This window comes from Xiphias gladius, chromosome 10 (assembly GCF_016859285.1).
Source record: "Xiphias gladius isolate SHS-SW01 ecotype Sanya breed wild chromosome 10, ASM1685928v1, whole genome shotgun sequence".
Classification (NCBI taxonomy): Eukaryota; Metazoa; Chordata; class Actinopteri; order Istiophoriformes; family Xiphiidae; genus Xiphias; species Xiphias gladius.
Genome location: NC_053409.1, coordinates 23,380,928 through 23,407,629, shown reverse-complemented (window position 1 = coordinate 23,407,629; position 26,702 = coordinate 23,380,928). Strand labels below are relative to the sequence as shown.

Here is a 26,702-nt window from a genome sequence, read left to right as displayed (position 1 = left end):
TAAAGTTCAATGTGCAATTATCATCATTTTACAAACTTAAATGTAAATAGCTTCGTTATTTCCTCAGACAGTCCCATTAGAATCAAACTATTCATGTGTTCAAAGAGTCAGTTAGATATGTTTTTTTTTAGTACCACACAAGAGACTGGACCGCTGTTTTGTGTTGGGTTGCTTACATTATCTTGTTTACCTGTTTAGTTTATAATGGGATTAACATAATCCCATAGCATAATCTGTGATTCTCCAACACCGGAAATACCCTCGCCGTGTTATCCCAGTATCCCACTGTAGTAGCTGTATGCTGTTCTATTTTAGGATGTCCTGTATGTTGTGTGTGTGTGTGTGTGTGTGTGTGTGTGTGTGTGTGTGTGTGTGTGTGTGTGTGCATGTGTGTGTGGGTGATTACTTGCCTCTGTGTGTAATATATACCATCTGTCTGTGCTTGTGTGTGTCTTTGGCTTCATGTGTTACAGTCAGGGACATAAATATTTGGACAGCGACACAATTTTTGCCTCTGTACACCTGCCACAATGGATTTGAAACAAAGCCATCGAGATGGGATTGAAGTGTAGACTTTCAGCTTTAATTCATTAACCGTTTGTTTTATTTAACGTTTTATTTTTTTACATAAACCCGTATTTTCAGATGCTGAAAAGTAATTGGATAATTAGAAATGTCAAGGTTATTTTTGATACTTGGATGAAAATCCTTTGAAGTCAATGGCTGCCTGAAGTCTGGAACCCTTGGACGTCACCGAAGGCTGAGTTTCCGCCCTTGAGATGCGTTGCCAGGCCTTTACTGCAGCCGCCTTCAGTCGCTGCTTGTTTGTGGGTCTTTCCACCCTCAGTTTTGTCTTCAGTAAGCCAAAATCAGGTGACTGACTCGGCCGTTGAAGAACAGTCCATTTCTTTGCCTTGAGAAGCTCTTGTGTTGCTTTCACAGTATGTTTTGGGTCATTATCCATCTGTACAGTGAAGAACCATCCTATCAGTTTAGCAGCATTTGGCTGAATCTGGGTGGATGGTATAGCCCTGTACACTTCTGAATTCATCCTGCTACTTCTATCAGCAGTCACATCATCAATGATCACCAGTGACCCAGTTCCATTGGCAGCCATACATGCCCATGCCATGACACTGCCTCCACCATGTTTGACAGATGTTGTGGTTCGCTTTGCATCATGAGCTTTTCCTCTCCTTCTCCGTACTCTTCTCTTCCCATCATTCTGAAGAAAAACCCTTCACCAAGGAAAGAATTCTGCTTCACTTTAGTTGTCTTCCGTGGTCTTCCAGACCTTTTTGGTGTTGCTGAGCTCACCAGTGCTTTCCTTCTTTTTTAGAATGAACCACATTGTTTATTTGGCCTCTCCTAAACTCTCTGCTTCTGACCGATCGGTTAGTATCTTTTTTTCAGCCTAATGATGGCCTCCTTCATTTCCATCGACACCTCTTTGAACCGCATATTGAGAGTTCCCCTGAACAGCTACCAAAGGCAAATTCAACAGTTGGAATCTACTCCAGACCTTTTATCTGCTTAGTTTGTCATGAAATAACAGGGGAACAGGCCTCACCTGGCCATGAAACTGATTGCCAGTCAATTGCCCAATTATTTCTGAGCCTCTAAAAATGAGGGACTATGTATAAAAATGGCTGTTATTCCTAAACAATGAATGTGATATTTTTGTCAAACCCTCTGAATTAAAGCTGAAAGTCTACACTTCAATCACATCTAAATGGCTTTGTTTCAAATCCATTGTGGCAGGTGTACAGAGGCAAAATTATGAAAACTGTGTCGCTGTCCGAATACTTATGTCCCTGACTAGCACATGAAGCCAAAGACACACGCATGCACACACAGATGGCATGCATTACACATAGAGGCACGTTGTCACCCCCACCCACACACACACACACACACACACACACACACACACACATAAGTACCTAACTCTGTAATATTTCATCACATGAGTTGTGTGTGTAAATTGGTTTAGTGTTTATTCTTACAGTTAGTACTGGTTCTGCTGTTTTACACGAGCCTTGAGTAAAACTAACAGGTTAAACTAATGGATGATAATAGTAGCAGTAGCATGACTGTTCTCAAAGGCCTCAATGTACTGTGTGTCTTCTCTCTGTGTGTAGCTGAGTATGGTGCGCAGCATGCTGTCGCTGAGCCCCTGCGAGCGTCCTGAGGCAGTTGAGATCACAGGGACTCCCCTCTTCCAGGAGCTGGAGCTGCCTTGCCGACTGGCTGTGAGGCAGCGCTCCCGCACCTACAGCGCCTCGTCCATGGGCCGCCCCTCGCGCCAGACATCGACTAACTGAAGATCTCGTGACACAATATATAACCACTGTCCCACACCCCCCCTCCCCTGTTTCCCCGTCATCCCCCTGCTGGTCTGCCGCCCAAGAGAAACACCTCAGCCCCCTGCCATCACACACTCCCTCAGACAGGATCACTTTAGAAGCCAGGTGCGAGAAATGTACGGGAAGTAATAGCGGCGGCTTTAGAGCAGCAAGACAAAGTGCTGCACAGTTACCGTCCTTGGCGAAAACACACGCCGTTATATATTCGCACACCATTATGCTGCCCAGTTCCCCAATTTTAATAACACTTACAAGAGAGAGAATATTTTAAAAGCGACAGCCGCTCGGTTATGTTCACGACCAGACTTGGCTCAAGTGGTACTTGCAAATAATTCTTAGTGGTTATTTTAAATGGCTCTGAGTACCAGATGGGCAGTGTTTACTCCAGCCAGTCGGCTCCGTGGAGACTAAGCTATTATCACTGAACATTACAGCTAATTGATTTTGAAATATTTACTCGTGATTGTCTTAAACAACTGGCATTCTCCTCACTCTGACATGGCAAACATCATCTGGTACTCTGGGATAATAGACAGACTTGCTAAGAGCTGTTTTAGATATGATTTGATTCGGGTCTGGTCACAACACGCTGCTTGCTCTCAACATCCAGACAGTGTTCGCTCACTCATGCTACACCTCAGGTATCAAAACCAGGAGGACACTAACAAGGGGCCTTTGATGCTTGATCATCCTATCTACTAGTGACTATTACTGATCACTGGTATGAGCACTAACTGGTGTTCTGACACCCAATATGCCTGATTTGGGAGACCAAAAAGAAAGACCATCTTTTTCCTTGTGTGTGTTTTTTTTTTTTTTTAAATGAGAGGAGGTAATGTATTGCGTAGAGAAGAGTTTATGAATCCAGTTCATCAGATATGATATGCCTTTAGAAAGGGGTCTGTGGCCCCCTCTGGATGAATGCTGAGCCTCTGGCTCAGGTCTTTTTTTGCATGTATCTGATAGGAAAGTGAAAGGATGAGTGTGACTTTGTTATCTTAAAGCCAGTACTTGGACACAGTTTTTCTGTGTGTAAATTTACACAATGACTCTGAGGTGCTCAATCATTTTTCTTACACCTCCTCTTCGCTCTCTGTACATAATTGAAGGGAAAACCTGTTTATATCTTTTTTTTTTCTTTGTTAATTCAGAAGAGAAGTTTGATCAATCCTGTACATATTGTAAGGCGCCATTGCTTGTAAATGGCTTTTTCATGAGAAAACTGTAAGATAGTGTGATATACTGTGGGAGAGGGAACAAAGAGGAGACGATCTCTGCCATTAAAGAATAGCTGAATGTTACAGTGTGACCTCCGGGGGACAGATGACGTTGGTCACCTCTTATAGCTGTTTGAAATAATTCTCAGTGTTTTCACATATCTTGGGTACCAAGTGGAGGGAGTTTGCCCAAGCAGAGGAGAACCCGCAGGACCAGAGTGCCATTTGAAAGTCGGTTAAGTGTACTTTTCTGTGACTGAATACTCACCTCAAACTTTTTGCAATTGTGCTACTGTGCTCCAACCCCATCCAGCCGGTGTTCCTGGTGAAGCACTCAATACTGAGGTCTGCAGCTCTCCCACGAAAAAATAGCATTTAGTGAAGAAGCCGATACTGTTTCGTCCCCTCTAGATGGTCTACTGGGGACCTGGACCTGATGTTGGTCATATGATCCACATAAGCAATGTTTTATGTACATAAGAAGTGCTGGGAGACTACATGACCTGTTTGTAACTACACACACTCAAACTGCTAATTGTAATGTGCTTTCGATGATTGTAGTTTTCTAAGGATCTTCTCTCTTTTTTTTTTTTTTCTTTTTAAATAAGCGCAGGTTTTTGATTATTCTGCAGGGTTTTTTGATTACACTAAAGTCTTGACTGTCTGATACAGGAAGTCAAACTGATGTTCTTTCATCCATCCACTCAGCCCACTGAAGATGAGTCAGTCTTGCTGTAAAATTTTCGATTCTCTCTCTCAAGCAGACAACTCCCACCGTGATAAAGGTGGGAACAGGAAAGTGTGGTTCCGTAATGACATATCCCCAGGTTAAGGGGGGAAAATGTGAAAACTCACGCTGCAAATTCAGAAGTTGCTTTTCTGAAGGACAGTGTGTAGGTACTGTTATTTAAGTCCTTTGTTGACAATGTGACACCTTTTTGTAGAATTGATGTTTGATATTTCAAAGGAATTCCATGATGAATTCAGGGTAAATCCTCCAATCCCACAAAATTAGCTGAGAGTATTTGAAAACTTTTTTTGTCCTCTTATCTTCTAGAAATCAGTTCCTGAGCGAACTGTGATATAAAGACTTGTTTGTGGACGACTTACAACAGGAACCACAGAAACTTCCACAACTTAACTCACGTACGGAAGTAAATATTTTGCCATCAGATACCGTTAAACTGAAAACAGCATTATTGACAATAGTGTATTATCGGAGGTTTCTAGAGATTTTGCTGTTTTCACTCAAGCCAAGAAAATTCCATTATACAGTAGGGTCTTCATGCTTTGCTGAACTGTGTTACTCCTCCTTCCACTCCTGCTGTCCGGGTCCCTCTTTCCTGAGGATAGTTCAATTGAAAAATCAGATCCTTCTTCTCAGTCTCCTATGCCTCTGTCTGGACATGTAGTTGTGTGTTCTCGTGCACAAACCCATTCTCTGTCCATGTCGAATTTGTACATATGTTCATTTGCTTTATTTATGGTTTGATGCCGTGATCAATCCTTTTTGGGTTGGTGTTATTATGAATGCGCTTCACGCGATGGAGCGCGTTGGAATATGATGACTTCTTACAAGTCTAAATTTAATAAACTGTTCTATACCGTTTGTACAGTTTTGTGTCCTTGGTGTGCAGTCTGTGGGTCGGCGCTGCTCAAACATTTGGACATTTACCACCTGCTCATCGCCACGCAAACCACCGCCAAAGGCTTCTGGAAAAACGGGAATGCTTTGTTCAATTGAACAACGCTCCTGTGAGTAATTGACATCGGTTCGGTACAACTTCCATCTGCTGTATGTGTGAACGAGATATATCCATTAATACTTCCAGCAGTGCTTATCTTGCACACAGCACACACGATGCACGGAAACATAGTAGTTCGATGCACAGGCGCAGAACACTGACCGAAGCGTGTGTCCTTTCGTGGATACCTGACACTGGTACAGAATCAAGAAATAAGCATCATGATACATGTTCAGTGACATTATAATGGAAGGGATCTACCGCAATACTGCAGTAAACCTGGAAGAAGTTACATTTAACTATCAGAGCCTGCTAGAAAGCTGCTGTAGTAGTAGACACACCACAAGGCCTTACAGGAACGGTGCGGTAATATTTCATATTATTTCATAAGGCTATGGCCACTGCAAAAATTGCCACATTGCCGTACTTTGGACCATGACACTGATGTAGAAAATACAGGACTTGTTTGTTTTTCCTGGTGAGGTGCACCCATGTGAAATTCAGTGGAGGAAAGTGTAAGTACATAACGTTTATTAAAGGCTCTGCACACACACACACACACACACACACACACGGCGGGGGGTCAGTTACTGTGGCTGATTAGACCTCTGCTCAGACTGCAATCACCACACCCCATGTAAATTCATTCAAAAACCACTGCTCCCATGTCTTTTACTCAAATAGACGTCCTGTCAAAGCAGCGTGGGAGATGTCGTTTGCAAGCTTAATAAAAATAATGGTTTTATCTTTCTTAATATAATAAAAAAAAAAAGGTTTTCAGAGAGCCAGGCGGTAGATACCCCACCAACTTAGCACAGAATATGGCCACAAAAATCCCAGCTCCGATGAAGCGGGCCAGAAGCTAGCACGCCAGCTTCCCCGCTCCCTGTTTTCAAAATAAAAGTTCAAAGCCCGGCGCGCTTGGCCTCCGCCGGCTGCGCATTTCCGCTGCCATAACGTCACTTCCGGATGTCAATATGCGGCTTGGTGCGGCGCTGGGAACCAGAACCACTGGAAAGATGTAAACCAAGTCGCCGACGAAGACCACCCTACACGAAGACACTAGACGTCACCTCCAGGGAGAGCCCACCTTAGGCTGCTTGGGCGGAAGCGCAGCGACGGGCAGCTCGTCGGGTCCTTATCTCCGAGGCGGCGGAGCGTCTGTCTAAAAGCAGCCATCTTTTGTGAGAGAATGTACGGGGCGACGCGGCGGGCCTGCTCGGGCTCCGGCCGGGGCCGAAGCCGAAGCCTGCCGATGCTGACAACCGCGCTCCTGCTCTCGGTCGCCGGGCTGCTCGCCGGGCTGCCCGGCTCCGCCGAGGCGAAGGAGTGCGACAAGCCCTGCATGAACGGACAGTGCAACGCCGGCACCGGCAACTGTGTGTGCTTCCCCGGCTGGGTCGGGGACCAGTGCCAGCACTGCGGAGGGCGATTCAGGTACAGTGAACACACGAGCAGAGTAGGGGCTGCCTCTATGCCCGAGATCGGTCGCACGCGTCGCAGCCGTGTTTGCTTTGCTCTGCGCGAAGTCTCCGGCCGCTCAGAGCCCGCGAGGTCAGTCGGGAGACGCCGAGCAGCGCACACCTGGAGCATTTCTCCACCTGTCTGCCGCCGCCGCTGCTACTACTGCTACTAACGCTACCACAAGGGCACAGTTGTCCCGGTTCAAATTGTAAAGAGACCGAATAGCGCGCACGCGTGTGCGTGTGCGTGTGTGTGTGTGTGTGTGTGTGATCCGAATTGATCTAGGCGGCTTACAGTCGACCGGTATGGGGCCCCGGCACCTTTTAGGCTCCGCGGTGGCACCATCTTGTTCGCTCACTTACTGGCATCACCAGCGAACCAAGTGCGCACATGGCATCACTGAATTTTAAAAGTGGTGCCCGACTGCTTTGCTGGTTCATCTTTATCCAGAGCAGGGCTGCAACCGAGGAGGATTTCCTTATCTTTACTCCTGACATTATTTCCTTATCACGTGTCTTGGTTGATAAGATGTCTGGGTTTCCCAAAAAAAAAAGAGAGAGAGAGAAGATTTCACATTGCATTTCCCCAGGGGCCAAGAAAATGTCATCCAGTTAGGTGTTTTGTGTGACCAGCAGCTTTGAACCCACGGGAGTTCGATTTCAAATGACATAAAGAGAGAAGAGGCAGCAGGGGAAAAAAAAGCTGCTACCGGAGAATGTTTGACATTTTTACACCCAAAAAAAAAAAACAACTTTAAATGATCATCGAAGTAGCTGTGTTGCCTGTCAGTCGACTGGCTGATTAATCGGTCAGTCGGTGTGACACTTATCCACGGTGCACCCACTCAAACCCGTTACTCTGCACTCAGTGCTTTCAGAAACCCCCGGCCGGGTATGTTCACTTTCTGATTGCGACATGGTGACGTCTGCGGTTGTGTTTGGGTGGAGGCCCCCCCTCCTCTGCCGCTGGAGGTCTCAGCAGGGAGTGTGAGTGAGGGGTACGGTCCCAACTGGCTTCCTTTTTTTTTTTTTTTTTTTTTTTCTTCCGGCTTGGCAGGACTCGTCGAAACACAGCCGGTGTCGTGCTAGTTCTGAACCCAAGCACCGGATGGCGTTCAGAAAGCTGTTGTCCACTGGACAGCAAGCTCGGGGTCAAAGTATATAGAGCCTGGTGTGTGCTTTGCTTTTGAGCAGTTTTTTTTTTTGCAGCTGTAGGTGAGTGTGTGGTGGTGGTGATTCTGGTCTGGGGTGGGGAGGGGAAGGTGAACCAAAACCAAAAACAAAACAACACATCAGCCCCCACCCCCCCCCACCCCCCACCACCACCCACCACCCACTCCCCCTTCGCAATACGCCTAATACGCGCGGCGCAATAACTGAAAAAAAAAAAAAATGTCAATTAATAGTATATTCATACACAGAATGCTGCACATTGAATATTCAGACACCCAGTGCTGCACATCTTGTTCTCTGTGCCCATTGAAGTGTCACCTCTCATTTACTGGAGTTTATATTCTGATCTGATGTTCTGGTGGAGAAAATTGGCCTGAATTGCGTAATGACATTTAATTAATGATGATCACACCATTGTCCAGTTTATATAGGATCGTGCTCCACCGCACATCCTGCCAAGATGACGTAATCAAGCGTTTGATTAAGAAAAGAAACGCCAACTTCGTCCTAAACTCATCCTCGATCTCAAATAGTAATGTTAGACTTCCGCTTTCCTTCTTTTTTTTTTTTTTGCATGTTAGCGAGCTGATCTTGTTCCATCATTTTGATGAGCTAGCATTTCTGTGCAGCTAAAACGTGTCCATCAGGGTGTGCCCAGTAGGCAGGCCCTGGCCTAATGGGTTTTTTTTTTTTTTTTTTTTTTTTTAGAAGAAGACCCAGGGTATTTTGTCCTATTTTTAAATTTGATACCCAGTATCATGCTGTCTCAGCTCAGTGCCAGCGTGCCAGGTCGTAAAGCACAGTTGGCAGGAGGCCTGCGGTGTTAAACATCCTGAGAAATCAGTCGAGGTCAAAAAAAAAAAAAAAAAAGGGGGGGGGGAAGCCGGGACTATTTGCACATAAGCGCGGCCAATGGCTGAACCTATCTGAGCGGGTAAAATGGAGGCTGAATGGTCGCTGAGCTTTTCTAATGTTTCAGACCGGCAGGGTTGAGTGCTCTCCGGATGAAGTAGCTTGTCTCGGTTGTGGTTGAAAAACCGGCAGCCTGTTGCACTCAAGTATCAGTCGTAGCAGTCCATCTCTGTGGGGAAATTGTCACTGGCCACCAGCTGCTTCCTGGGTAACGCGGAGGCTCAGTTGTAAGCGCGAAAGTCTGGAGCTGGAGGGGAGGGGAGGTGAGCTCCGGGGCGACCATCCATAATTATTTTTCTGATTTTGGTTGTTGAGTCAGGAAACTGTCAAAAGATAAGGAGCCCACGGTGCCTACTACTAATGTAGTCTTAAAACAGTTGTAAACCTGAAGGGATTTGGTTCCTAACAGTATGAGATGGAGAACCCTCCAAATCCTCCCATTAGAGAAACTAGTACTTACAAATCAAGTCATTTTTAAAAAAAATTGATTAATTAAATTTTTTTTTTTTTTTTTACAATAAATCGGTTATTAAAATTGTCAGCAGTTTGATCCTGGCTTCACCTGTCTTCATCTCAGCGGGTCTCTGAACTAGAGGCTGAGCCCCAAACTGCTCCCCGTGTGTGTGTGTGTGTGTGTGTGTGTGTGTGTGTGTGTGTGTGTGTGTGTGTGTGTGTGTGTGTGTGTGTGTGTGTGTAGGGTGGAAAATGTGAGTTTGGAGAACAGAAAAAAAAAAAAAAAACCCAGCGAAACCCTCTGGTTCCACCTTCTGAAATGTGAAGACGCGTCGCTCTTCTTTGTTTCATACCACTGTAAATTGAACGTCCTCGGTCTGTACGGACCGTCAGTAAGAAGCGAAAAAGAAAGAAAAACTGAAACATTACCTTGGGCTGTGGAAAACTGTAATAGCAGTTTTTTTTTAAATTATTGTCTGACATTTTGGAAACTTAAGAACGAATTGCTTGTTTAATAAAAACGGACCCTTGAATTGATCGTGGAAGTACTCGATGGCTGCAGCCCCATTTGCACGGCCCTATATCCCGCAGAGCCTCAAGCGTATGCATATTAGGTATTATGCGTGCTCTCCGCCATCGCCCTTGACCAAGTTACGTGCCTATAAAACTCAAATGAGTTCCCGGGCAGCGCTTTAGCACTGACCACTGGGCCAGATGCGGAGGATGAACGTCCCTATGTGGATCGTTAAGGTTGAACTTGCATTCCGTGCGTGGCTGCCGTGTTTGCCTTCTCTTCCAGCTACTTTCACAAAGCAGCATTTAATGGTCCGTTTCCGCTCTAAACCTCTGTTGTGTGGAAAAGCGGAGAAATGGAACCCGGTCGTCCTCCCCCCCTGAGGTGAGGTGGAGGCGGTCTGCCGGAGGAGTGGTGGTCCGACCCCGACCTTCAGCTCACTGACTTACAGTATAATGTTTTATCGGCCCAGACGTTCGTGCCACTGCGTGCGGCATTGTCAGTGACGCTGCAGCCTCCTCACCCCGTCGGGCTAAGTATCATTAAACGGAATGGTAAACTTGCCGCTTTGTGATCCCAGATTTGCCTGGAATCGGGCCTGTGTTGTTTTTGTTAAGGCGGTCAAAGGGCTGGCAGTTTTTTCAGGCAGAGCCTGTGGTCTGAGGCCGTGTTTAGCATACAGACAATGCTACCATACAAGGCCGGGTGAATGCTGGTAAGAGCTGCTTTCTGTGGCAGCGCCGTGCCAAGATGGAGTCCTGACGAGCCACGAGGGCCAAAATCAACACGAAGGAAGTGGCGACGAAAAAAAGCCCCAGTGTGTTTCCTCATGGCAGAAAATTGAGAGATTCTTTTTGATCTGAGATTAGTTTGAACTTGTGGTTCTGTGCAGCTAAGACTGTTTCTCAGGAGTCTCAGTGGGGTGATCTCGTCGGGGCTGAGCCCAAGGTTGATGTGAATATTTTCCCGTTGTATGTGATGAAGGTCGCACTATGACAAACGCACGAGAAAAAAAAAGGATCGAGCTGCTGTTCGGCGGAATGAACTGCGTCGTTTTGTACGCCGCCACCTTACATCGGACACAACTCTTCATCCTTGCAAAAAGCGAACCTCAAAAACTGGTCTTTGTTTTTAAAGGGTCGCTTCACAGATATTTCAAACAAACGGAGAAAAACCCGATTTTTTTCTTTCTTGCTTCTAGTCATGTCCAGACGTGCAGATAGCTTTGGTTTTATTCGCGAAGCTCGGAGAGATGTCCATCTCTGAGTCATCCTCCTTTATCCTAATACAATGGAGCTTGTTTGTGGTGCTCGCAGCGATGAAAAATTACATTTAGTGAATTCAGCAGCACTATCCCTTCCCAGACACAGTTTGTCTTTTACTGTGGACATTCCACAGACCTCATCGTGAAATGGTTTTTAAGGAGACCATTTATTTATGAGAATTACTTACAAGGGAGCACTGTTTTAGAGAGAGATCTTGAAGTTGAATTTTTTTAAATGTAATTTTTAGTTTATTTATTTTATTTTTGTCTGCACTGTTTGTCTGGGGGCATTTAATTTCTTTCTCAAAGAGCTGAAAGTGGAAAGATGACGGGAAATGGGGGGAGAGAGAGATGGGGAATGAGGTTTTATGTAATTCCTCCATACTTTAAACGACAAAGTCAAAAGAAGGGAATAAAATAAAATGTAAAAAAAAAAATATATATAATATAATATAATATAATATAATATAATATATATAATATAATATAATATAATATAATATATATATAAAAAAATCTTTGTTTGTTTTTGTCTTGGTATTCGGGTTGACTAACATTTTTAATTTCATTTTGAACAGCGTAAGTCCAGTTCCTATATCAGCCCAGTCCCTAGGTGCATGTGGTCCGGGGGCCCACTGGCTCAGGCTGTTGAAGCGCAGGAAATCCACGACAGTCAGGCGGCAGTTGTAGCATTTCTGTGGTTATGTGACGAGCAACTTTCTCTGGTTTACTATAACATGTGGCCTGTAACGGTTAATAAAACCCAGCGCTGTGGTTATTGACACAAAGAGTCCCAAAGACATGCAACTTTTTCCTTTTTTTTTTTTTTAAGTGGTATTAGATGGAGTATTTGCCTTTTTTTTTTTTTTTTTTTTTAGAAGGATCAATCAGGGTCATGAACCAGTTTTCTTTTGCAGTGGGACGAGGTGGTGAATAAACGCTTTGTCCATGAACTTAAAGCCAGCGTTAGCCCTCTGACGCACGTTCATGTCGTGGCACCAACTCTGACTCCCCCAATTCCTAATGCAATTAATGTACTATTACTACTAATGCACAATTAAAGTATGAACTCCGCGCCGGCTAACGAAGTGGCTGAGTTGCCTGCTCATGTTTAATTGGATATACAGTATGTATGACTATATCTTTGGAACCGACAGGATTAGATAATGACATAATAACCGAATAAACACCATCATCAGGGCAGTGTCAGCGGCTCCCATACTCCCATCCACTGAGTCAGAAAACCTGCCATCATTTGAAGGACTTTGAAGGACCCATAAATTAGTTTCCGGACCTTATGGTTCACGTTGCCAGCGATGCTGCCTGGTCAAAGTTTTTCGCCTTTCACCATCGGACGTATATTTATTAGTCACCGGCTCTGCAGGGAAGACAACTAGCGCTCTCTATTCTCACGGCTGCAACTGATGATTATTTTCGTAATCAACGACTCTGTTATTTTCCAAGTTCCCTGAGTTCAAGGTCACTTCTTCAAATGGTTTGTTTTGTCCAACCAAAGGTTAAAATTTAAAGTTGGTCAATTAACAAGGGAAAAGCAGCCAGTCCTCACATCTGAGAAGCTGGAAATAGAAAACGTTTCGCGTTTTTGCTTGATTAATGGTGAATGCACAATGAAAATGGTGACAGCAACAAAACGATTAGTTGATTATCAAGCTTGTCAGTTGTTGGAGACCACTTTGTTGTAAATCAACTTTTACATTTACATTCAGCAAATGTGCTGAAATAATGTCCTTCCTAAAACATTTGCAAAGCTGTTTTTTTGTTTGTTTGTTATTTATTTATTTATTTATTATTATTTTTATTTATTTATTTTGGAGCCAGCATTGTTTACATTGTTTACAATGCTGGCAGGGATGTGTATCACATTGCCCGCGTATTCACGTGTTTGCATGTGTGTTTCGTTCCTTTGTGTGTGTGTGTGTGTGTGTGTTCACATGACGCAACAAAACTCACTCCTAAAAACCTTGCTCTTTAGCTCTAATAGTCATCACGTGTCATTGACTAAATGAGTAATCTATCAACTGCTTCAACACTAGTTTGAATCACTGGATATCCTGAGTGCAGACCGGAGGGTAGATACTACGCCGACAGGAATCACACGTTAAATTTTAAACAAGCTCACATCCACGGACGCACGATGATACATTTGTCCTGGTCTGACATTAACACCGGTTTTTGCTTTTGTGTAGGGCCTGTGTTGTCGTGCGCTGTGTAGTATGCTAGCCCACATCCAACCTCGGGCACTGGAACCTGTTTGAAGGCTGACCTCGCTTTATTAAAGGGCCCCACTGAGAGACCAGCCTGCCTGCCCTCTGCAGAGACTAATGGACCCCGAAGCTGTACTACTGATTTTATTCTTTTTTTCATCTCACTGATGCAAAAAAAATTTGTCCGGGTCCCTTTCCTCAGCTACCCAGAGTCATAGATAGGTTTGCTTACGGCTGCGCCGAAGAGCTCTCGGCTGAAATGGCACTGACTTATCTGAATATCAGCGCAGAAATCTTGCGAGGCAGATGAGAAAACAGCCACGGCTAACGATATATGAAATATTTATCCACTGACTTAATAGCTTCATGAGCACGTTTTGGCTGCACAGCCTTCGCCGATTTGTTGCCGGACGGCGAATGTTCGGTTCTCAACCCTCCCCCGTGGCTGCTGCTGAATAACTTTGGTATCATTTGATGTCAATGTGTCTCCTGAACGTTTCGGCAGGGCAACGTTAACAAGAGGTGGATGGCGTATTTGTTGTTGGTAGCAACGTCTGGCGGCTCTTCACCCCGCTGTATTCATCGTCCTAAACATTCACACTCAGTCCTCTCGCACTCGATCCCAATGTTTACACAAGCAAATTTTACAGTGTCCCCAGGAAATTACTTTAATATCAAGGTAAATTTCTTTTTGCTGACATGTGCAAATCCCTGTGAAACTATCACATTATGCCCGCCACTGAATTGCATGGGTATACAGCAAGAAAAGCGTAATTTTCCCCCCAAATATTCCCTCATTAGTTTTAAAATCTCGCATCAGCAGCTTTTATACATCTACCCAGTCTGGGGGGAAAACCCCCTGTGCCTCTGTGGTGTTTACATTCTGTCTGAGCATGCTCTCTTCCCCTCCAGCCTGTGCCACTGGACAGGGCAGTTGTCCTCGTTGAATGAAGATTGGTGTTTGCTCTGCTCTCGTGCTGCACCACTTTTCCGTTTGCACACCACTTGGCTCGGCTGCAGGCATATTGTTTGCATGAAAAGGAGCCGCTGTTGAAAGTCATTGTGAAATGTGAGGCTCTGCTCGTATCAATGCGCATCCAGTAACGGGAAGTGCAAGCACCTGCTGGCTTATTCTTTATCCCGGAGCATTTTTTGACGGCTTCTGTTTAACATGACAGTCGTCACTTTAGAAGCGTAGCGGGACGTAGTCACAGAAATGGACAGTTTCCCCTTCAGATTTCTCAAATTTTAGGCTGCAGTGCTGCACGGGGGTCAAAGGACCATTGTGGTGTTTTGTACATGTGTTAGCTCATTAACTACGAACCACATGAACTTTACAGTACCCAAGGAAAACCTTATGATCACCAATATATTGATCAACCTTCAAGAAAGCTCTGCTTTCCGATAATTTACTATGCTCTTACCACTATAGGTTTGTCTTGCAGGAAAAACGTGTATTTCCGAATCTTTAAATGATTGATAGGTTAGAGCTGATAATTAACATGGCCAGTGATCGAGTGAGTAAATTGCTTAAAGTTTGCATGAATACAGGGGATCAGTCAAAAGCTGATGGAAGGCTTTGGAAAGTGGTTTGCGATTGGTTAATGGGCACTGGTGTGAGTTTTTGGTCCATTTCCCACTTTGGTTCCATTATGTTTCAGGTTCCTTTGCTTGCTTCACCGTATCAAAAACGTGTAGGGGTGCAGTTGGTAAGATTTTTTTTATTTTTTGATTGTTGCCTTATGGCTGTAAATGACTGTAATGCTGTATATCTGCCAAGGGCATGATTCGACAATAGACCGCGCTTTGACTTTGGCATTTAAAAACTCACTTTATGGTCCAAACTGAACTGTGTCCAAAAAAAAAAAAAAAAGCAGGAGGCCGAACATTTCTGTTGGCTCTCTCTGCAAAGTGACTGTCTTAACTGTCAGTCCTGGTAGAGGTTTTTGGTGCTGACTACAGGCCACCGTTAGCTCTGTGGCAGGTAGCTTGTTGATGCTGTTGACGTTCCTCGATCATTGAAAAGACTCTATTAAATTAGTCAGTGTTAAATTATCTAAACTAGTGAATGCATGTCAAATTTGAGTCATAGTACTGTATTATGAAGAAACAAGATCTAATCAAGTCACTTAAAGTCAGACTGTTGTCTGCCAGTGTTTCCTCTAATTTAACGCAGCTGTGATGTTCAGGGGACAGTTTTACTTTTGGTTGCAGAACTGTTTGTTTTTTTAGTTCCTGCAGAGCTTTTTATGGTCACTTCTGCCAAACTACCAAAGGTTTGCAGAAAGCTGTGGTCTCATTAGCCCAGGTTTTAGGATATCTGTATGACATTGCCCAACCCTATTGGCGGAAAGGAACGAAATGTATTAAAGTAAATCAGTGAAAATCAGCAGCAACGTGTCTGTCCAGGAATATATGCCCTCGCCACCCTGGATAAAGCACAGGCCTCATTGTCCAAACAGTTTTCAGTGGAATTACTTTCCCCTGAGGAAGTAATCCCCATAAAATGGTTTACAGTGGGGTTCTGCAGATTAACCAGAGTAACTGAGACCTGTTGAGTTTTAGTTCTCCAAAGCTAATTTCCCAATGCCCACCACGAAGAGAACCACAGAACAAACTCTGTTCGCTTCTATTGCACCGGGAATGGCAGCAACATTTTTCAGATCTATGAACTGGATACCAAAAGAGGCAAGTGAGAGAAAAGTTTTTTGTAATCATTTATTGTGCTCCTGAACATGCGGCAGGTTGCGTTACGTTTGAGGGGGTTGGTGGTGTGTCGGGTTCAGGGGAGCGTCTGAGAGAGCTCTGTTTGTCTGCTAGCTGGGGGAGCTGAGAGTCCCAGCGGGCCCCGGCTGTATTAGCACCGGGAGAGCTGTAATTATGGCGTTAGTGTGCTCGTTAGCTAACCGCTGAGACCTGCCATGTGGAAAGAGCTGTGTGAATCTGCCCCCTTTAAAACACTTGGAGTGCAACAGGTGAGGCCAGCAACGTTCGGCACGGCTCTGTGTTTCGGCCTGTTACGCCTCGTCTACTGACACACTGACTGTAAGCTGTCCTAGCTGACACACACTTCCATCCACAAGTTGCAGGGAGAGCACAAGAGCATTGTTGCAAAATAGCGTCATATTTCTTTGGCCTTGTAAAGTTGTCGTCAACTTAACAACACCCTCGGCCTTGGACGTTGAGCCATCCAGCCCACGCAGCTGGGGCTATTGGCCTGCACCTCGGCAGCTCTGGGAACAAAGTTTTCAATAACAAGAAGTTGACGCACACTTGTTGCCTGGATGCAAATAAAAACTTAGCTGCGCAGTACACAGCAGGGATCTCCTCAGAAGCTCTTGCTGTAGCGTTACCATGGGTTTGAATAATGTAAATGAAAACCACATTTGACTTAAAAAAATCACCAATACAAATGAGCGTTTTGTGAAAATGCCGAGCACTTGAGCTTTTTGATAAAGGCGTCACTTTTGGTCATTACTTTTGCCCCCGGGCAGAGATCTGGAAATGAGAGTGTTCTCTGCAGCGTCTGAAACGGTGCTGAGAGACTGTTTTGGAACGAGATTGCGACTGGGTGTGTTAGCAGAGTCATTGCACCCAGAGACCTACGTCGGTAATGATACACTCTCCGACTGCATCGGAGTGTCTCCTGTGTAATTCAGCTCCCCTCTGCTGCTGTGTCATCAGGCTGGAATTGATCGGGCAATAACAGAGGCCGCGAGCTGCACTCCGCTAGTGTTAGTGGCTGCTCGTCGTCTCGGCTTCAGATAATAATTTGCTGTGAGGTTTAATCATTCTCAGCCCCTTAGCTGTCTCACTTGCCGCTTGCTCAACTACCCGGCCGCCTCTGCTAAAGAGCAGAGTGGCAGAAGTTTGTGTTTACGCGAGGTCTCTCTGCTCTGCTGACTGGCTCTTTGCATAACAATGTTGTGTGTAATCATTTTTGTGGCGTTACTGTGGAACATGTTTAGGAAAGATAACTGCAACCTGAGTGTTTTTAAACAGTATTTAAGGCTTTAGATTACGACATGAAACTTTAACCAGTATTCTAGTGCTGGAATCATTTGACTGAAAGTATATAGAGTAGACAATGATTAGTGCTGCTGGTAATGATTTATTTCATTATTGCGCTAAGGTTTTATTGACAGAGCTCCAACATCTGCAACAATAGCCGACTTTGTCGGTGACGGAACCATAAAGTCCTGGACTTCTTTCCATCGTTTTGCCTCATAAATTGTTGATTTGTTTCCTTTTTCCATGCACGAATCATTATAGCACTAAATTGATCGATCACTTTATTAATGCATCAAATAACAAATAATTGAGTTTTGCAGGCATTTGGTCATAAACTGAATAATGATTCAGCTAGAGTAAGGGGCATTTTTTTTTTTTTTTTTTTTTTAACTTTTGGTTACACAAAACAAGGGAAAAATATTGATTGATTGATTGCAGGTATTTCAGTGAGTAATTTTAACAAGACTTGTCAACAGTTTGATCAAAAACCAGTTTCTGATTGAGTGATGATTTCCATACAGATCCACTGGGCTTCCTGTTTCTTTTCTCTTATCCTGCTTTTTAATTTGGCACTTGCACATTACACCCAAACTCCAGGCAGAAGTTACAGTTTCCATGATTTCAGCTTGTTTAGAACGACGAACGTTACCTCTTCATTTTTAACCGTGAATCTCTTCTCTCTCCACTTTGCCCTCTTGCAGACTGACAGGGCCCTCTGGGTATCTGACGGACGGACCAGGAAACTACAAGTACAAGACCAAGTGCACATGGCTCATTGAGGGGCAGTGAGTACAGTGCAAATCCGACACCAGTGTACAAACACCAGATCGGGAGAGGACTGTGCAACAATTTATGCTGCGCTTTCTTAGAAGCTCGAAAATCTGTCTGACACTGACCGAATTCCTTAAATAGTTCATAACATGTTTGGGTGAACTTTGTTCTGAACAAAACTAGAAATAGTACGGGTATATTATTATTCTGTTATAAAGTTAATGTTTGCAGTAGAACTGTCTCGAGACAGTTTACATAGGGGTGTGAACCTTAAAAGCTGTTATGAAAAAGTACAGATAGATTTTTCAAATGATCTTTTGAGGGGGTCAAATGTCTTATTTTGGCCGAGGCCAAAAATCCTACACACGGACCCCTAAGTAGCCATAACGACGGCTAAAGCCAATGCTAAATGAAACTGATACTCACTCTATCCATTAAATCTGCTTCTGCCATTAGGGGGAAAAAAAGGGGAGGATTCCTAAAACCTGTAGACAGTTGAGAGATGGCTTGTGAAAGCCAAGGCTGCAACTCAGTCACTCGCCATGTATACGTCCCTCAACGGTTTGCTCGTGACGATCATTATTTAAACGGTCTACACGGCGGGCCTTCACCGAGATCCATCCGGAGGGTGATGTGCGAAAATGAGTGGCAGAGTAGCTCTGAGGAATTCAGTACCCCTTCTGTATCGTTGAAGTCCGCATAATCACACCTCAGTATATCGATTCAGGGCGACGATTCTTAGTTTCTCCGGCTGCCACCTCGTCCAAACCATTATGCTGTTTTGAATACGTTTACATTCTAGGCCTTGAGCCGACCCTCATTCGAGGGGATTCACCGGGAGCGGTTCTCGGACCTTCCTGTTCTCGGACCCCCCCCCCCAATCACCAGGCTAGTCCGGCGTTTTCATTGCATTCTAATGGCACCATTGCCATGCCGCGATGCCGTCAGCCTCGTTCTCAACAGGAGGCTAAAGCCCCGACATGTGCTCTGTGTGCATCAAAACGACAAGACTACTTTAGGAGGGGGTTTTAATAAGCCTCGGACACGCATCCACTTTGAGCTTCCTCTGCAGTTAAGTGCACTGAATCCCTCCTCAGTGGCCTGAAGTGACGTCGGCCGCAGAGACGCAGAGACGCAGCGACGCGATTTGTAACATACGGCTACGTGCCGGAAACGCCTTGCGCCTCGCTTCCATGCCCGAAGGGGCCCCGATGGTGGTTGCTGGATTAGAATGAGACCTTTCTTTTCCAGATCTCCCCGGTCGCTCGCCGCTTTAGATTCATTATTTGCCGGTCACAAGTCGTCGTCTTCTAATCGAACCTCGGGGCTGCTGCCATTCTGTAGTTTATATTGTCTGCTAGAGCGGGGGGGAGTGAGCCAACGCTGCACTTAAATAACTAAACTTTTGAGGAGAAATTGTGACTATTTATAACTTCCCCTGTTCATCTTGTGCCCTCGTTGTACATAAGCTAAAAAGGGCCTCTGTCTGCCCCCCCCCCCCCCCCCCCCTGAATGATTTCATTCGAAAGTAGCCGAGACATTTAAAGCATCTCATGAATGTCTTAAATCAAAACCTCTTCAAACAAGCCGGGTTTTTTTTTTTTTTTTTTTCTGTTTTTTTTTTTTCTTTCCTCCCACTGTGATGTCTGCTCCCCCTTCACTGTAAAAGCACTCAGCCATGGACAGCGGCTAATGTAACCCGCTGTATCAGTTATATGGTGTAAAACGTCACAGTCAGATTTAACAGCTGACCTTTACTTTGCGGTACAGCTGTTACATTTAACACAGAGAAGGATATTATGAATAAAAAAGCATTAAGTTGAATATTTGAAGAGTTTATACGAATTTTCTTTAGCTATTTATTCTCGGTTTTCATGCAAATATATAGTCAGGGTGGGTAACTGTCTGCAGACAAATGGTAGCAAAGTGTTGCTGTGGGTGGTGAACGTTTCCGCCATATCAGCTACTTACCTATCCATCTTTTTATGTCCTTTGAAATCTAGTTTATTCAACTCACGTAGTGAGAGTGGGTGTTGCATTGCGAACGGTAACTTTGAACAGCAAGAACTCCACGTTGTTCACAAAGATGCGAACAACAAGGATCTGTGGATTTTTATTAGAAATATTAATACTTCTCATTTAAACATTGATGTTAATCATTTCTGAAGTTTTCTTATGGTTCGAATTCTGAGCAGGAAAGAAAATAAGTTTCCTAAAGTCATCAGATGTCTGGTTTGCACAGTGGCCCTCCATACACGGTGTATTACTTTAAAGCAGTCTTCCAAAAATAATGAAATACACTGTGTCATGATTCTACACGCTTTTGTGGAAAACAGGTAATTGGAAGTAAAAAAAAATAAAGTTCTTTTCGTGGAGGGTTGCTAATTCGACTGTTGCCAAATATTCACAAAAAATAGCTTTTTCTTGGGAAACAGTATTTTGAGTTGCTCAGGGCTTGTTTGTTTTTGTCTGGTTTCTCAGAGTTGGACCTTTTGGGAACTGTGTTTTTAAAAAAAAAAAAAAAAAAAAAAAAAAGTATCCCAGTGTTAGACCGCAAAAAAGTTAAAGAAGAATTCTGGATGATAGAAAACTACACAAGTCTGTTTGTTGCACCAACGTGCAAGCTGATCGACTTAGCCACAAGTTCTGTCTTCTGTGGGTTGTGACCTATATATCAAGGCATTAAATACATTGTGTTTTCATCTGACCAATGTTTGTATTGAATGTGATAACACAGGAGGGCTTTTAAATTTGTAAGTAGTAATATGGCACGCAGGCTGGCATTCTCATGGTCTTCCTCTGTGTGTGTGTGTGTGTGTTGTGTTGTGTTGTGTTTTGTTTTTTCTCCTTCCAGGCCCAACACCATACTTAGACTACGGTTCAACCACTTTGCCACTGAGTGCAGCTGGGACCACCTCTACGTGTACGACGGAGACTCCATTTACGCTCCCCTTCTCGCTGCTTTCAGGTGCGTTTACTGTGGATGGGACTGAAGGCTGGTTTTGACGTAGGTCTGAGTACGGTAAGCCTTTATGTGGATTGGACGTCTTGAAGTGGAAATCTACCGCTACGTTTTCTTATTTCACAGATTTTGATGCAAAACTTTGGTTTCTCTGAAACATTATTTGGATTCTATGATTTTAAAACTCACAATCGAGGCACAGACTAACAAAGGGTGGTAGGGAAAACCATTACTGAACCATTAAATTGTTGCCTAAACAAGCAAAGACTTATGTTACTTTCATTAACAGCCTTAAATTTCACTTTTGTGTTGTTTTTGTTGCAGTGGTCTCATTGTTCCTGAGCGTTATGGGAATGAGACAGTCCCCGAGGTGGTGTCTCAGTCTGGCTACGCCCTGCTGCACTTCTTCAGTGATGCTGCCTACAACCTGACCGGCTTCAACATTTCCTACAGGTGAGAGAAACACAACATTAAAAAAAAAAAAAGTTTTTTGTTACCACTACCACGTCCTACATTTCCTTGTTTATAATAATGAAAAAAAAAACAAGGAAAGACTTGAGGTAATGCACTGTTTTAAACTGAGTGCTCATTGTTTTTTTTAAAAGAAAACAGCAGTCAACTTCTTAAATATAATCAAAGTATCTTGCACAAGCCTTTTGACGTGCTGAAGTTGATCACATCAAGACGTCGTTCCTCCAAAATGAATGTAAAAATGAAATTAGACGTGGTCATTTGTCTTAAACGATACTTCCGGACATATCCTTGATTTTTTTTTTTTTTTTTGAAGGCAATTTCCTCGTATCAAGCTGAATGTGTACCACTGCCATGATGGAGTCGGTCACTGGATAAAAGTATTTACTAAATCACAAGTGCGTTGACGCTGACCCCACGGGATCATTTTCTGTTTCGCCGGCTGTTGAGCTTCACTCAGGGGAAGGGCCCACTTCACACCCTTCCTTGGAACACAATGACGCACACACTCTCTGCCTGATTCAGCCTGAGCGCTGACACGACCGGTTGTCAGCGCTCCAGCATGAGGATCGTGTCGGGCTGCCGCCGTCCATTTGCTGCAGTCTGCCCTGTGTTTTTGTTGGACTGTTACACCATCGTCTGCCGTCGACGGGCGTACTGGGGCATGTGTTGGTGATGCGGCCAAAAATATTCATTAGCTGCCCATTGTCGAGTGATGCTGACCGGAGCACTGTTTTTGAAGCAAAGAATGTAGTAATTTGAGCGGGTAAAGTGTGAAATTAAACCACTAGTGATATTTTTTTACTACTACTTTATGGTAAAATGTAAATACAACTTAATTTTATATTTTGCTTCATAAACCATGTGTCTGAATTTAAATTTCCCTCTATATTTTCCAGTATTCGCCAATTTTCATTTGCCATTTCTGGTCATTTTTAGATCCGAAAATTTCACGTGAAAATCGAAAAATCAAGTTTGCTCGAATTGGTGGAGATTTTTGGAGCTTCCAAGACCAGCAATCAGGCCTATATGGAACCGACTAGACATCTGTGGATTCTATAAATTTAGTGGTATTTTAAAATTCCAACATTAAGTAGTCAGGAGTGGTTGAATTTCAGACTCTCACATTCCATAGATTACAACGTTTGACAAAATTGTGGCCCCTCTTCGCTTCCATACACCGGCATTACTTTAACTGTGAGCAAGCAGTGGACTCATCTGCACCAGCATCCGGCACAGTGGTGACGCTGAACTGTAGGGGTTACAGGCTGGCATTAGTAAATCCAGCGAAACAGAAATGTAATGCTACACCTCACATGTGTGGGATTTTCTTAGAGTCAACCAGAGGTAATTGTGGTGCTAGCGATCTGAAAAACACATACAATATGAATCAGTTGCAACAAGCGGCTGGACTGACTCATACCATCGACAATGTTGCGTACTGTAAATCAGCTCAGAGACCAAAACCCGTCCAGATTAATGCTCCACATGAATGGCTGCCCTTGATAAGTTCATCTGTTGACCCCTTTCTCCATATTAGTCATTAGCAACCATAAACATTTGCTTTTTTTTTTTCCTTTAAATTGACCTTCTATCTCCTCCTGGTTTAGGCTTCTCCTTCTTTGATAATTTCTTGCTTTATGAACCCAGGATTTACGACCGGCTTTTGTGTCAAGCTTCACTTTATCTATGTGTTATGCATGTCCTGCAACATCAGCTCTTTCAGAGGCCAGTCGGGTCTTCTTTCAACAACAAAAAAGCCCTTTGTCCCCTTATCTTGCTTGCAGATCTATGAACACAGAAACTATGATATTTTTAAATGTATTTATTTATTTTTAATTAATTAATGTATTATTTTCTCTGGAGGCTGGTGTATTTTGTCTGACGTTGGCCTTGGCGGAGTTGTGCACTCTAGCTCAAAAATGTGCCATTCTAGCTCAAAAATGTAATCGCATTCCTTTAATCTGCAGAACATCTGTGTATTGTTGCAAGAGACTCTAGCCACAGATAGATGGCTCGAACTAAACCTCACAAGTCAGTAAGAGCCAACAATGTCATTACTTTTCTCCAAGGCACTTGCTTCAACTGGCATAAAGAGGAATAATATTCTAAAAGCCAAAGTGGAGCCTGCCCCTTCCAAACATCTGCGAAAAGGACACAATGGACCCCTGCATTCTTCCCTCGCTCATTGGTACCATCACCATAGCGATAGGATTGAAGTTGGGCTGTGAAGCACAGAGTTGGATGAAAGCAAAGTGCCCCTGGGCCCCCGATCTTTGGTGTCTGGGAGAGGTGGAGGAGCCAGAACATCAAACCATCCCTGCTGAAGGGACATGAAAGAATGACGAAGGCCCTTTGTCTGTCTCCCTCCCAAACATGTTTATCTTAAGGAGGAAAAAAGCATCTAACTTCAATCTCTTGCTTTGATGGATAATTTGTTTTCTTAGAGTTTACTGCAAAACTTTTGACATGTTCACTCTTGTTATAGAAAACAACGGGAAAGGAGCAATGTATGGACATAAATCGTTTGACTTTTCACAGCTACAGCCGATTAAACTTCATAAAAAGAAAACCAAATGATTTTCTAAAGATTTATCATTTCATTTATGTTTTCCAAGACCTCCAAGAAGATTTTCTACAGCTGTGGGCTTTTCCACAATTGTTTGGGCATTTCACTGTTGTTAGACGCAGCAGTGTCTCAACAGCGGCACGCTCAAAAATCTAGCATTTTTCTCTTTCTCCTATTTGCCCATGTGACCATACTACATACACACAACCTGCTCATGATGAGCAGAATGGAACTGGGACAGAGCTGCAGAATTAGCTGTGAGCTCCACTAGAGCCCTGTTTTTGTTTTTTTTGTTTTTTTTGTTAGCCAAAATTTCTTTACATTTTTAAATTCTGCAGCATTGGAAAGTCATGCTGCATCGGCTACTAGGAGATCCTGCTCACGGGGACGCCTGAATTTGATCCCAAAATATTAGCCAAAATTTTTTTTTTTTAAAGCGATTGCTTAAAAGATCTATAGATGTTCATGCTCATATACCGTCACTGGAAAGAGTGTGTTGCTCTGATTCCCTGCAATATGTGTATGTTTGTACGTTCTCATTTTACTGAGGTATGACTCTGAGAGGAGGAGGTTTGATTGTTGGCACGAAATGCGTCCATTCGGTGTTAAAAGATAAATGTACAACAGACGCGACCTATCGAAAGACTTGGAGAGCATCAGCCTGGCTGTTTTACTGCAGATTGGGTGTGTTTGCCATCTGCTCTTCGGTGCCTTCGGGGACACTATGTCTGCCCGTTACCTCAGCCTCTAGCTGGAGGCTGTTTCGGTGCAGTCGGCCCCTCTGAGGAGAGTGACAAGTGTCGAGGCAGGTGCTTGACCAACTGATTAAGGAGGACGTTGCCGGTAACAATACCTTCAGCTGTCGGAAGGGGAATGTTGCATATTTCAGCTTTAAGCCTGAGGACAGCGTCTCCTTGCACAGAAACAGATGCAACTCGGTCGTTTGAAATGTGTTCCGGATGTTTTATTCAGCATCTGTACTAAAGGCAGGTTTTGAATCCTGGTTTCTCTGTGTCTTTCTCTCTGACTGTTTCCAGGGTGAATACATGCCCCAACAACTGCTCAGGCCGTGGCGAGTGTCGTGTGGGGATCTCCGGTGGCTCGGTGTACTGTGAGTGCCAAGCCAACTGGAAGGGAGAAGCCTGTGACGTCCCCTACTGCCTGGCCGACTGCGGCTACCCCGAGCGAGGCGACTGCCAGAACAAGACCTGCGTCTGTACGACCGGATGGCAAGGTGGGCTGGAACTGCAGCAGCGGCACTTCGGCTGCCAGTGGTGTGACCTCATTGTCTCGTACACCGCGCTGGTTTGAATAAGCACAATGTCATCAAGATGGCCTCAGCAGGCTCGCGCATGCCAAACCCTCCTCAGTGACTAAAATAAGCTTTCTACTGGGTGTACGTCCTATGCAAAGAATGAACGGTGGCTCTGCTCCCAGGGGTTGGAAAGCGTACATTCAGCTGCCAAGATTCCCTCTTACCAGCCAAAATGATGAATACAGGATATTTGCGGAAACACAACGTGCCTCCTCCCTATTTTTCTGTCTGTTCTGGGGGGGCAGGTTGGGTGCTTTCAGTAGTAAAGAAGATTATGTGCAACACCTCTGCCTAGGGTTTTGCGTGTGTTTTGGTTCAGAGCTGTCGGGTCACGGTCAGAGGGCGTAAAGTGATTAGAGCTGAGAACAGTGACGTACAAGAAGACCACATCGTTAGCTTGGTTCCAAACCGCTGAATTGTCGCCCGCGTCTCCGACTTTTTCAGTAATTCACGTAGAATGACTGAAATGAAAAGAAATGTCAATTCAGTGTGATTACCAGGCTAACACATATGACTATTAACTAGGAAGTAGTCAAATAATCTGATCACGGGCAGCTCCTGTGTACCACCCCCTGAGAATGGCTGACAGTACTGCTGGACACAGCTCATATTATTAGGTAAAAGAATTTTGGTTGCGAGAAAGAAAAAGTGTGTTTAGATTTGGGATTATTTGTCTTGGCCTCCCTCTGCCTGATGACCCAACGCTACGGCTCAGCGGTGAGGGGGCAGTTTCCATACAAGTCTAAAAGGATAACTTCTAGAGTTGTGTGTTGGGGTGGGTGGGGGGGGCCTTATTTAAGGACTAGGGTTAACGCTTCTGTGTGAAACCATCGCTCAGTGTACAAACCCTTAAGAAAACCAGCCAGTTCTGCAAAACATCATTTAACAATAATGCCAATAAGAGGCCATTTCAACTAACCCTTTACATCATGGATACCATGCACTGACCCAGTTATTTATTTTTTCGTCATTGTCCAACAATAGTATAATATATTATGGAGATCACAGCTTTCTAGTTATTTTCTTTGAAAACATACCCAGGAATACATGGGGAAAAGAAATGCAGCTGAACACTCAAGCAGCCCCAAAGAAGCAGTTGGAGGTTTAATAAAGAGGGTTACCGACTTTATCCGTCCAGATTTTGCCTGTTTATCTGGTGATTCAACCCAGTGCCTCCTTCAGTTTTAACCCTCCACCACAGTTATTCAGGCTCCCGCTGCCTCCACAACATCCATCTGCTGTAACCTTTTTTGGATCAGGATCAGCTCCCT

At 44.2% G+C, this 26,702-nt stretch overlaps 2 protein-coding genes across 2 annotated transcripts in view; both read left to right on the top strand.

Moving 5' to 3' along the window:
* eif2ak3 (eukaryotic translation initiation factor 2-alpha kinase 3) overlaps positions 1-3,160 on the top strand; it is a 33,936-nt gene extending 30,776 nt beyond the window's left edge. The window contains exon 18 of the mRNA XM_040138284.1: positions 2,142-3,160. Coding sequence (XP_039994218.1) covers positions 2,142-2,324 — 183 coding nt within the window. The 3' untranslated portion in view covers positions 2,325-3,160. The remainder of the gene's footprint in view (positions 1-2,141) is intronic.
* A 3,360-nt stretch (positions 3,161-6,520) lies between these two features.
* atrn (attractin) overlaps positions 6,521-26,702 on the top strand; it is a 132,636-nt gene continuing 112,454 nt past the window's right edge. The window contains exons 1-5 of the mRNA XM_040136426.1: positions 6,521-6,765; positions 18,045-18,128; positions 20,969-21,082; positions 21,401-21,529; positions 25,154-25,350. Coding sequence (XP_039992360.1) covers positions 6,521-6,765; positions 18,045-18,128; positions 20,969-21,082; positions 21,401-21,529; positions 25,154-25,350 — 769 coding nt within the window. The remainder of the gene's footprint in view (positions 6,766-18,044; positions 18,129-20,968; positions 21,083-21,400; positions 21,530-25,153; positions 25,351-26,702) is intronic.